The 11,095-nt window shown below is 44.7% G+C and overlaps 2 protein-coding genes across 2 annotated transcripts; one reads left to right on the forward strand and one right to left on the reverse strand.

Annotated features, from left to right (window-relative positions):
* Nucleotides 1-751: 751 nt before the first annotated feature.
* cd83 (CD83 molecule) lies at nucleotides 752-5,572 on the forward strand. Its single transcript, XM_070965585.1, has 5 exons — nucleotides 752-911; nucleotides 1,047-1,183; nucleotides 2,164-2,392; nucleotides 3,386-3,492; nucleotides 3,644-5,572. The coding sequence occupies exons 1-5, from the start codon at nucleotides 869-871 to the stop codon at nucleotides 3,806-3,808; spliced, it is 681 nt and encodes a 226-aa protein (XP_070821686.1). The 5' UTR covers nucleotides 752-868; the 3' UTR covers nucleotides 3,809-5,572.
* Nucleotides 5,573-8,393: 2,821 nt separating this feature from the next.
* On the reverse strand, nucleotides 8,394-10,691 carry LOC139333290 (tripartite motif-containing protein 16-like). The gene has a single exon (XM_070965565.1). It carries the CDS (start codon nucleotides 10,664-10,666, stop codon nucleotides 8,993-8,995), a length of 1,674 nt encoding a protein of 557 aa, XP_070821666.1. The 5' UTR covers nucleotides 10,667-10,691; the 3' UTR covers nucleotides 8,394-8,992.
* Nucleotides 10,692-11,095: the final 404 nt, after the last annotated feature.

Raw genomic sequence — 11,095 nt, forward strand, 5'->3', positions numbered from 1 at the left:
TCAATGCTTCAACTGGCCAAACTGAAGGCGGTCACACAGCATAAACACACATCACCAAACAGTAAACAAAACACAAATAGTCTGCGTTCACAAGCGCTTTACGTTTATTTTCTCATTCACACAATAAAAACGTCAATCCGCGCGCTCCCACGAAGCCAGGCCAAACTTCATTCAAAAATATCTCAATTTTACTTGTTTTATTTGAATACTCGTCTAAAGTGAGCAAAGCAAGGCAAAGCACGTCTCTGTGAGTCTACAGGATCCGACCTTCAATTCGGCTCGTGTCTTTTTCTTTTTTTAATTGGATCTGAGCAGGTGACGCTACACCCACGCTATGCTATCAACCCACCTGTCGGCATTGATGTTACACTGATTTTTCCCAGTACACGAAATTTGTTAATAAAATCCCTTAAAGTGTGTCCTCTGGGGAATGCCTGTGTAGTTATAACCAATGGGACATGTAATGTTTGCCATGCCACTTTTTAGATGTAGTTCGGCGTAACTGTCACCTCTCGCAACGTAACGGGACCCGTCGACCACAGAGATAAAGACAATAACCGGCTTATTATTAGACAGCTAACATACTCACCAGAAAAGATAAGTGAGCAGAAAACGGCTGCTTGAATCCTACTACAGCACAGCATGGCGCTGCTTTACGCAGAGAGAGGTGGAGGACAGAGGAGGAGAAGTTGTCGCCACCTCCGTCTATTTTCATCTGCTGGATGACTCCGCGCGGCGGGCGTTTACTTCCGCTTTGACGACTGCTGCCTCCCCGCAGACTACATAAGTACAACCTGTCCGTGTCACCGTCAGCCACAGCTGCTCTGCTCTGATCTGCTCTGCTGTCCTCTGTCTCCTCCTGAGCGCCATGAGTCCAGGACCTCTGAACGCCGCTCTGCTGCTGTCTCTGTGTGAGTGTTTCAGAGGAGACGCGACGCGCCTTTCTCTGAGGGCCCGCGCTTCCGGTGTTCACTCACTGATAATGAGGAAAAGCTCCGCTGTTTCATTCACAGTAAGCCTAATTTATTCATGCTTGTGTCCCTCAGGTGCGAGACTTGCTCTGGGCACACCTGTTCTCGAGCGCCTGCTGCAGGTTCAGGCCTCGTTTGGTGCAGATTGTAGCCTTCAGTGCACGGCTGAGTCCAAGCCCGGCGTCCAGTACCGAGCCGTGAGGTGGTACAAGGTGAGTGAGACGCTCAGCTCCTGTTTTGCGTGTTGGGACGTAACGACATACAGAATCAAGTCAGGAATACTGACAACGAATACTTTCACTTCATACCGCTGCAGGATGGAGCCGACGTCGTACACTTCTCATTGGCTGATTTGAATCCAAACACTTTCTCTTTCATTTTCCTGAACTTGGAGGACTTCAAGTGAAGCCTGGAATAACTTTAATAACTCCGAGCTGACGTTCAAGTAACAGCAGTAGAAGAAGTACTTTCAGTGGTATCACTAACCGCAGAGCCAGAAGGACTCAGACCTTTTACTAAAGTAAAAGTAGAAGTACCATAGCCTCAAAGTACTTATTCTGCAGAATGACTGCGTTCACTGTGTCATATCAGAATACATTTAGAGCATTTTAATGTTGTACTTCTTCACTTTGAGGCCAATCTTTGATACTTTGTATACTTCTGGGTAGATTACTCGCATAATACTGCGTCATGTATCATGTCAGTGTGTGTTTTTATGTCAAAAGCTAAATACATGTAGGGGGGTAAAAAGTACAGTATTCCCCCCCGAAATGTTGTGGAGTAGAAGCAAAGTAGCATAAAATGGAAATACTCAAGTAAAGTATAAGTACCTCAAAATTGTATGTAAACACAGCATGTAAATAAATGTACTTACTTTCCTCAACTTTGCTGAAGTAACTGTACTGGAGGAAGTATTCATTTCCTTTTAGTTCAAAATAAAACACTATGAACACAGTTACAAGTAAAGACCTTCACTGAGATTATGTACTTCAGTCTTTAAGTACTCTCGCAGTAATGTGATACTTTGATAAAATAATCCTAACACGAGGTCGTAGGAGTAATAATACCACCAATGGAAGTAGAGATTCTTGTGGTACAGTGGCAGACGTAGTAGAAGTATTGATAAGATTGACGTCAGTTTCCCATTCAGCTGTTTTGTGGTTCTGATGATGTCACTCTGATGATGTCACAGGTCGGAGAGCCTCCGGCGGCTCGTCTCAGCGGCCTTTTGACCAAAGAACTCCCCAACGGCACCACGCGATGGTACACCGGCGTGGAGCGAGAGGTGGAGCTGCTGGGTGAGTCCCACAGCGTCTTCCTGCCCAGCGTGACGTGCGAGGACAGCGGCGTGTACACCTGTCACCTGGCAGCACCTGTGGGAGAGCAGAACCGGGACGGGCACGTCCTCCTCACTGTGACAGGTAAAAGTCAAAGCCTCAGTCCACCATCGTGTTTTATTTGGTGGACTCGGGGGACGCAGCGGGCGTGATGGAGAGAATCACCTCCAGCTCAGCTGCCGTGTGCTCTGAATGGAGCATCGAACCTCCGTCAGGTATTTAAGCCTGAGCGTGCTGATGAAGAGTATGGTCTGTACCAGCTCTACCTGTGCTGTACTGAATTGGTGTTTAGCAGATAGAGTATAATGTTTACCATGTTCACATCTTAGTTTAGCGTGTTAGCATGCTAACATTTGCTAACCAGTGTAGCTTGAAACGCTAGTGTTGCTATCTTGGCCTGGGCTCTCTTCAAAGCATTTATTATTTTTTTTAATCTCAGTGGGACTCACCTGGTTAAAAAAGGTTCGATAAAATAATTAGCAGTAAAGACAAGTACAGTTGGGGCTGAGGGAATGTCGTTAACTGGTAGTTTTGCAGGTATTTTGGTCATGAAGCAAAATATTGACCTGATGATGGCGTTAGATGAAAAGTCAGAGAGTCGATGAAGTCATCACGGTTCATCCTGAGGGGAACGTGGATGCTGGTTTCACATGTGACCCTCACACTGATCCTACCAAGCTCTTTAAGATTCCTCATTTTCCTGAGGGATGTTTGAAGTTTACTCGTTCCCATCAGAGGACCTCTGTCTTCACTCACAGAAAGAAAGCGTTACAGCTGTTCAGGAATGTGAAATGAATCTTCATCCGTCCAACCAAAGCCAAGCTTTGAGGTGAGGGATGGTCTGTGCATCGCGTTGGATGTGCGACGCCTCGTTTAAGGAGTCAGCGCTCAGGATGAACACTCATGCCATCTGGTCGTAATCTAGCTTGCTGATTGGTTTGTTCCGATATTAAAGCCGTTAGCAGAATGTCCTGAATGAGACGTGAACACCACTGTCATCGTGACCTGAGCGGGTCATGTGATGCAGGTCATGCAGGTTCACCTTTGAGTGACTTTCATTTCTGCTTTCATTTCCAGATTGTCCCGACAGTCCCACAGAAGATCTGATGACTGATGACTCCTACATGGTCTTTGTTGCCATCGCAGTGCTGATATTAGCACTTGTAATATTCCTATTCAGCTATGTAAGTCATGGAACACACACACACACACACACACACACCTTTGAGAGCTTCTGTAACAGCCCTCTTCATGTGGCTTCGCTTCATCCTCTTAACTCTGAGTCACATCACAAAGCCACCGGACACTAAACGTATTTTCCTGTTTCCACCTCAGGTCAGTTTGAAGAACATCCTCAGAGACAGAAACAGAAAGAGGACAAGAAAAGAGATTTACCTGGATGCGCCGTTCAAACCGCTTGAAAAGAAGGACTTAATGTTGATATATACTTTGGGCCCAAAATTGTCTAAAACTCCCACGATGAAGCACGTCTGTGTTTAAAGATGAACATGGAGCAGGAAAATCCTGCTGCGCCGGAAAAGACTGGCTACCTGACGGCTCCACCTGAAGTTTAGTGTATGATTGATTCAGTAAAATGAAGAGGAGGAGCTTGGACTGCATGAGCAGGAGGACTTTCATCTTCAGCTTTACAAACAGACAACTCTGATGAAAGCAAGCCCGCAGACACCGAGTCAAGAAACCTTTCATCACAATCACACACTTTTGTGATGCCCCGACCCCGAAAACGTCAGCTGAGGACGAAAACCAGCCGACAGAAAACCCTTCAGGAGCTAAACGAATGTGGACCGTCAGGCAGCACAGAGAGCTGGACAAGGAGACGGACCCAGAGACGGACCCAGAGACGGACGCGGAGATGGACGCCAACCCCTGTCGTGTCATGACGGGCCGTAGCTCAGGAGGAACAGAGTAAAAATAGTAGAAAATGCTACTAAACTTTATTTGTAGGTGCAGAAATATCAGATCTGAAAAAGCTGACTTTGAGTCAAACCTTCGTTTCCAGAGTCAAGAATGTAAAGTCCTCAAGATTCATCAAATCTGGAATCTGTGTCCGCAAACAGGAGCTAAAAGCTAAAACTAGCCGCCACAAGCAGCAGCAGCCACACAGCAGACCAGCACGGACTGTAGCAACACAACAGCTGAGTCTGCATTTTAGCCTTTAATTGTTCATGATTCATGACTGAATGTGTCATTTCTTCCTGGGTTTTTCTGTGATGGAAAACACTTTGTTTTCAGCACATGTGGAGGTGGAGCACTTTCAGTGAGAACCGAGGCCGAGCGCCCTTTCAGAGGGAGAAGTGAAGCGAATGACGCCCACACACCTGTGCTGTTTATACACCTGTCTAACCTTTACGTTGGCTCTGAGGAATTCCCCATAGACCGCCACGTCAGGGCCGTCTGGGCTTTTTGTGATGTCGAGCTTCTGCTTTTCTTTTAAGAGGGCGATGAGGAAGACGAGGAGTGTGTGGTCAGGACTTAACCATCCTCTGCACATGTTTTTTTATCTTGTATTTTATATCATTGTTTGTATATTTTCTGTACAGCGACCTTGGGTGTCCTGAAAGGCACTTTCAAATCAAATGTATTATTATTATTATTATTATTTTATGTCTGATCTTCCACTGTTTTCCACTGGGAATTGTTGGTTCTCTGTAGATAAAGAGCTTGGTCTGTACCAGCTCTATATGGAAAGTGTCCTGAGACAACTTCTGTTGTGATTATATATTTTCAGTCTACTTTTTATATATAAAACCATTCTTGGCCTAGTCCCTCCATATCTTTCCTCCATTCTACAGATGGTGGTTTTCAGAGCTAGAACAGAATGTGAGAAAAGCTTTTAAACATGCTGCTCCCTCCTCTTGGAATAATCTACAGACTGATCTGAAATTTTCAGAGCTGATCTCTCTGAGGGGATTCAAGGCCATAATGAAGGATCGAGAGGAAAACTCTCTTGATCAGTGCAACTGTTTAATTTACCCCTTCTCATTGCTCTTATTATCATTATTTGATTAGCGTTATTGACCTGTACGCTTGTGTTTAACTGTTGTTTTATGTCTGTTCATATTGTTGTACTTGTTTTTCGTGATAATGTTGTTGGGCTGCCTTCTCGGCCAGGTCACTCTTGGAAAAGAGATTTTAATGTCAATGAGGTTTTACCTGGTTAAATAAAGGATATATATATTGAGAAGGTAAACAATGTGAAAGTGAAGAGCTGTTTTCTCTGTTATTAAATTCTAGTTTTGATATAAGTTTGGTTTGTGTTTGGGACATTTTTCTGCTTCTGACATTTAGTTCATTAACACTCAGCAGAAACACAGGCGGCAGATAAACTAATGAACTTTACACCAACGTTATAATAGTTCAGACTTTTCAATCAGTCTGTGTTTTATTGTCGTTTGAACTTTAGTTTCACAGCAGCTGTTTGTGTTGGTTCAGTTCAGGTATAATGTGCCAGAAGTAAATAACTACATACAGATAAATAAATAAATACATGAAGACAAAATGAACTAATTCAAACATTTGTCCATATCTTCTTCTATATGTTTGTGTAACTGTCTTAATTTAAAAGACTGTAAAGAGGTTTTCAGGGTTTTTTTTTTTAGAAATGTTCTGGACATGTTTGACAGATGCTCCGTCACTGTTTGGCTCATGCATCTCAGATTTCTTTCATTTATGAATAAGTCATGACTGAGTCAACAGTATTTCTGTGTTTTTCAGGTTTTTGGTTACAAAAGGAAACATGTCAGCAACATGTCATGATGTTTAGACAGAAAATGTTGCTATGAGTTTCTATTCTGCAAAAAATGATTGTTCTAGTCAGAACTCCATTCTGAAAACAGAGAATAAAGCAAACTTTAAAACAAAAAAAGGAAAGTTGAAGGAAAATTTCTCCCAAAACAGAAAGACAAAAGGACAAATAATCGACACTTAGTGACAGTAACGATGAGACAGCTTCCCTTCCTGAAAACTGAAGTGAAAGGGGAGGTTTTCCATCTGCTGGTCGAACATGAAACTGCCTCAATGATTAAATTTCCTATATTTCTATTTTTGAAGGAGAACAGCACGGATGCATAAAGTGTAAATAAGCCCGATAACAATCAATAAAAGACAGAGGAAAACTGTAATCGGACAATTTTGCCGAATATTGCTTCTGTAATACTTTACAACGTCTTTCTACCTGTTTCTAAGTTTATATTAACTTATTTCCTGTTTTGATTTTCTCGGCTTTTATTTTGAAAGTGACCAAGCACCCAGTTCCTGTAAAAACGCGGCTGTAACGTAAGAGAAACGGACAACAGGGAGACATACGCAGTTAGTTAAGTTACTCACACCCTTTGAAGAGGGAAAAGGTTCGTATTTGTTGTAAATCTTTGATGTTAAGCGGTGGTTTGTGTCTGGAAGTAGTTTTTAAATGTAACATTAGCTTAATGCATGCTAGCGCTAGGCTACGGTTAAGCTATGAAAGGTCTATATTACAGCCGAAGCTAGCCGCTGGCCAAAAATAAGCTGGCGGTGGTGACTGAGAGGCTAACTCTGGCGTCTAACTTAGCTATCCACCAGAGCAGCTTCTGGCTTGGCTAATCATTAGCTTCCAAGGCTAAGCTAATGATTAGCTACCCGATCCGTACGTCCTACCCGAATTGGACTGCGCATGCGCATGTCTTAGCAGAGATGAGAAGGAGGCAAAGTGTTCACTGATTAGCTCTTTCCATCATCAACTCTGGAACAAAAAATATGTTGAACAAGTTTTAAGGTCTTCTGGATGCAGTGTTAGGAGAAATACTACACAACATCCAACACGCTGCTAGCCTTGGAAGCTAATTACCAGCGTAGCCAGTAATCGCTAAAGTGGGTTGCTAGCCTTAGTGTGCTTGTGACCAGCTTTGCCATGCTCGTTTCTAGCCAAGCCAGTAGTCAGTCCACTTGGTTAGCCTCGGTGTGCTCATTCCCAGCCTTGGAAGCTCACGACCAGCCGAGCCAGATGCCGCTGCAGTGGATGTCGTGGCTGGACGCATGAGTTACCATTTGGTCGAATGAATAGTTGGCTTCTCATTTCCCACGGCCGGCCTCTCAGTTACCACTGTAGGCTTACCGTCAGTGGCTGGGTCCAGTTAGGATATAACCTCCGCTGACCTGTCAGTACTTTTAAAATTTGACCCTGATCCTGCATCATAGTACTGTCTATTGTAAGCTAGCCAATGTGTTTGTGTTTTGTGTCTTTGTAACAAGCTCTTACTTTGGTTTTGGGATTTTCAGTGAATCTGAAATCGTCTGTCGAGCGTCTGACCATCGTTCGGTGGGATATGCTGCAGAAGGTATCACACAGCACAGGCTCGTTGTTAAAGAGTGTGCAGAGGCTTTTCAGTGTAGATTGTCCTCTGTAATTCAAATAAGAAACAGCAGGTGGAGCCACACACACGCACACACACACACACACACACACACACACACACACACACACACACACACACACACACACACTAACCCAACCCAACCCCTACTTGCCTAATCTTACCCCTAAAATTTAATGATTTTCATTAAGGGGACCTGCATTTCGTCCCCATAAGGAAGTTGAGTCCCCAAGTGTGACTGTGTAAACAGATTTATGTCCCCACAACATGCGTAACACATGTCCACACACACACGCAGGCATTATTTACACAGTCGTCGCTGCTCCAACACTGAACCAGGTCAGTGAACGCACCTCGGCCTCTTTGCTCCATGAAGTTTCATCTTAATGAAAATCATCACAGCGGTACATGAAGTGACTTCATGTCCACAACTCAGCAGGGTCTGCTGTCTCGTCCGTGTCAGGACTCAACAAAACTTCTTTACACACATCATGACAAAGGAATTCTTACTGTTTGTCCACTTTTTGTGAAATCTTTGTAATACATTCTCTGTGTTGACGCACAGAGAAAATGTTGTAAAAAGTGACAGAAAGCTCTATGAACTCTGTAGTTTGTGGTGTTTCAGGAGGAAAGCTGCCTCAGTTATGGTGCTTTCACAGTTTCTCCATCAGCTTTGTATGATACCCTTTAATGAAGACAAGAAGACAATTCACAGTTCATGTTTGTTTATTCGTGATTTAAACCTTCAGTTTGTTCACATATCAAATCAGAAAAATCTGTCAAATGACTCGTGTTCAGTGGTTTCATGTACAGACTGATTTCATCCACACGATCAGAATCTCAGCTGTGTTAAAGAAGAAAGTGAACGACGTCCTTCGTGATTATTATTACAAATTTATAAAACCTCAAAGTTGTCATTTATTTGACATTTGGTCTGCCAAACGAATAAATGTGATTAAAGTATTCCTTGCGATGTGATGAGAACAGTTTCTACAATAAAGGAAGCTCTGGTGCTCTCTCTAAAGACAGCAACAGACAGATGTCAGTATTCAGCAAGCGTTGAGAGCACAGGCAGGGTTACATGTTCATGCAGAGAAGCATCAGCTCAGGTGAACAAAACATGGCTGCACCTTGAGCTCCATGTAAAGACACTAAAATACTTGTAGAGCTACTGAAGAGAAGGCAAAGTACCACCCATACCGTTTGATTGACAGGTGACTGTGTGCAGGCGAGAAATGACAATTAGCATCAAACATGAAGAAAAAGTAAGTTTCAGAGTTAAAACAGAGAATTTAATCCCTGCAGTGACTTCTGGTTATTTGAGTTTGCGGAACGCAGCGACGTCTCCGTAGTTATAATAAAGCCGCAGTCCAGCATAGAGAGGCTGAGTGAACGTGGTCTGGACTCTGTGGAGGAGCGTCATGGTTTCGGTGATGCTGTAGAAGGACAGAATACCTGCGCTGTGATCCAGGTACACTCCCACCTTGCAGGACGGAGGACCTGAAATGGGAGTTGGGATTCCGTTGTAGTAAAACTCAAAAGTGCCCTTTTCACAACATAACGCCCAAGACTTGTCATTGAGTCCAAATCCACATACTTTGGAGCACGCCACCCTGCTGATGCTCTTATAAGCGACCGCTATATAAACTCGGCCTTTCCTCTCCACCTCCCAGTAGCATCGTCCCGTGAGACTCTCTCTGCTCAGAGCCTGGCAGCAGTAAAGGAATCTGTCTGGGTGATAAGGAACGACCTCGTATGGTGTCTTTAATGTCGCCTTTCTGTTCCCCTCAGATAAGAACATCTCTACGTGTGCTGTGTTTGGATTCAGCGTGATTTCACGTGAATACTTTAAGAATTCAGCTCTGGTCTTGGGCTCTGGTGCTGACAGTAAAACGTCCACTTCAGTCACTGTCAGTGAGACGTCTGTCCAGTTCTCGCTCAGGACGTCCTGTAGTTTGTCTCTGACTGCTGACACGGCAGCCGTCACTTCCTCAAAGTACGTCAGAGGACGGATGATCATGCTGGATGAGGCTGCAGATTGGCTGAGTAGTGACAGTGAGGGGTAGTCGTTTAGAAACTGGTTGTGATCCTCTGTGTGTGAGAGCTGCTTCAGCTCAGCATCTTTCCTCTCCAGCTCAGTGATCTCCTGCTCCAGCGTCTCCTGAAGCTCTTGGACTCGACTCACTTCAGCTTCCTGCTGGGATCTGACCTGCTGCTTCACATCAGAGCTTCTTTTCTCTATGAGACGGATCAGCTGGCTGAAGGTCTCCTCGCTGTCCTCCACTGCTTTATCAGCAGAGCGATTGATAGCCTCCACCTCCTGCTGAAGCACCTTCACGTCTTTCTGTCTGTCCTGGATTCTCTGCTGGATGTCTTGCCGTCTCACCTCCAGCTCTCTCTGCCTCTCAGTCCTTTCTGCTGCAGCTGAGACTGTGTCGTGGCCTTTATGTTCATCCACAGGGCAGAGATAACAGATACACTGCTGATCAGTGCGGCAGAACATCTTCATCACCTCATCGTGACGAGGGCAGATGTTCTCCTGGAGCTTGTTGGAGGGCTCCACCAGCTTGTGTTTCTTCAGCTGAAGTACTTCATAATGAGGCTGGAGGTGTTTCTCACAGTAAGAGACCACACAGACCAGACAGGACTTGAGGGCTTTCAGTTTCCTCCCAGTGCAGAAATCACAGGCCACATCTTCAGGTCCAGCATAGCAGTGATCAGCAGGAGCAGCCTGGAGTCCAGTCTTCTTCAGCTCCTCCACTAAAGCTGCTAACATGGTGTTTTTCAGCAGGACAGGCCTCGGTGTGAAGGTCTGCCTACACTGAGGGCAGCTGTGGATTTGCTTCTGATCCTCTTCATCCCAGAAACTTTTAATACACTTCATGCAGTAGCTGTGTCCACAGGGGACAGTCACCGGATCCCTCAGTAGATCCAGACAGATCGAACAAGAGAAGGTTTCCCGGTCCAGCTGAACTCCTTTCTGCGCCATTTTCAGCCTGCACTGCCTACGACTGTCTGAGTTTCGGTTCTTCGGAAGGGGAACTAGTAACGCCCATATTCAGGCTGTTGATCTGAGGGGGAGGAGACAAGGGGACGGGGGAGGACAGAGTGCAGCTCGCTGTGTCTGAGAGCAGGAACAAGAGGGAGGCGTCCCAAGCTCTGATCGAGTCCAGGAAGAGGAGCAGCTCTTCAGTCTGAGTTCTGTCCTCGTCTGACAGCCTTGATCCAAACAAGTTTGGACTTCGTGCTGAACATAATTAGAGACAGAATGCAGTGATTTGATACTTCAACCTATATTCAGTCAAATTCAGCACAAAGATAAGATACTTCATCTTCAAACTGATAAACTTTATTGTTTTTGTAAAAATACACTCATTCTGAATTTGATACCTGCTGCATGTTCCAGAGAAGTTAGACC

This window comes from Chaetodon trifascialis, chromosome 7, assembly GCF_039877785.1.
Source record: "Chaetodon trifascialis isolate fChaTrf1 chromosome 7, fChaTrf1.hap1, whole genome shotgun sequence".
Lineage (NCBI taxonomy): Eukaryota > Metazoa > Chordata > Actinopteri > Chaetodontiformes > Chaetodontidae > Chaetodon > Chaetodon trifascialis.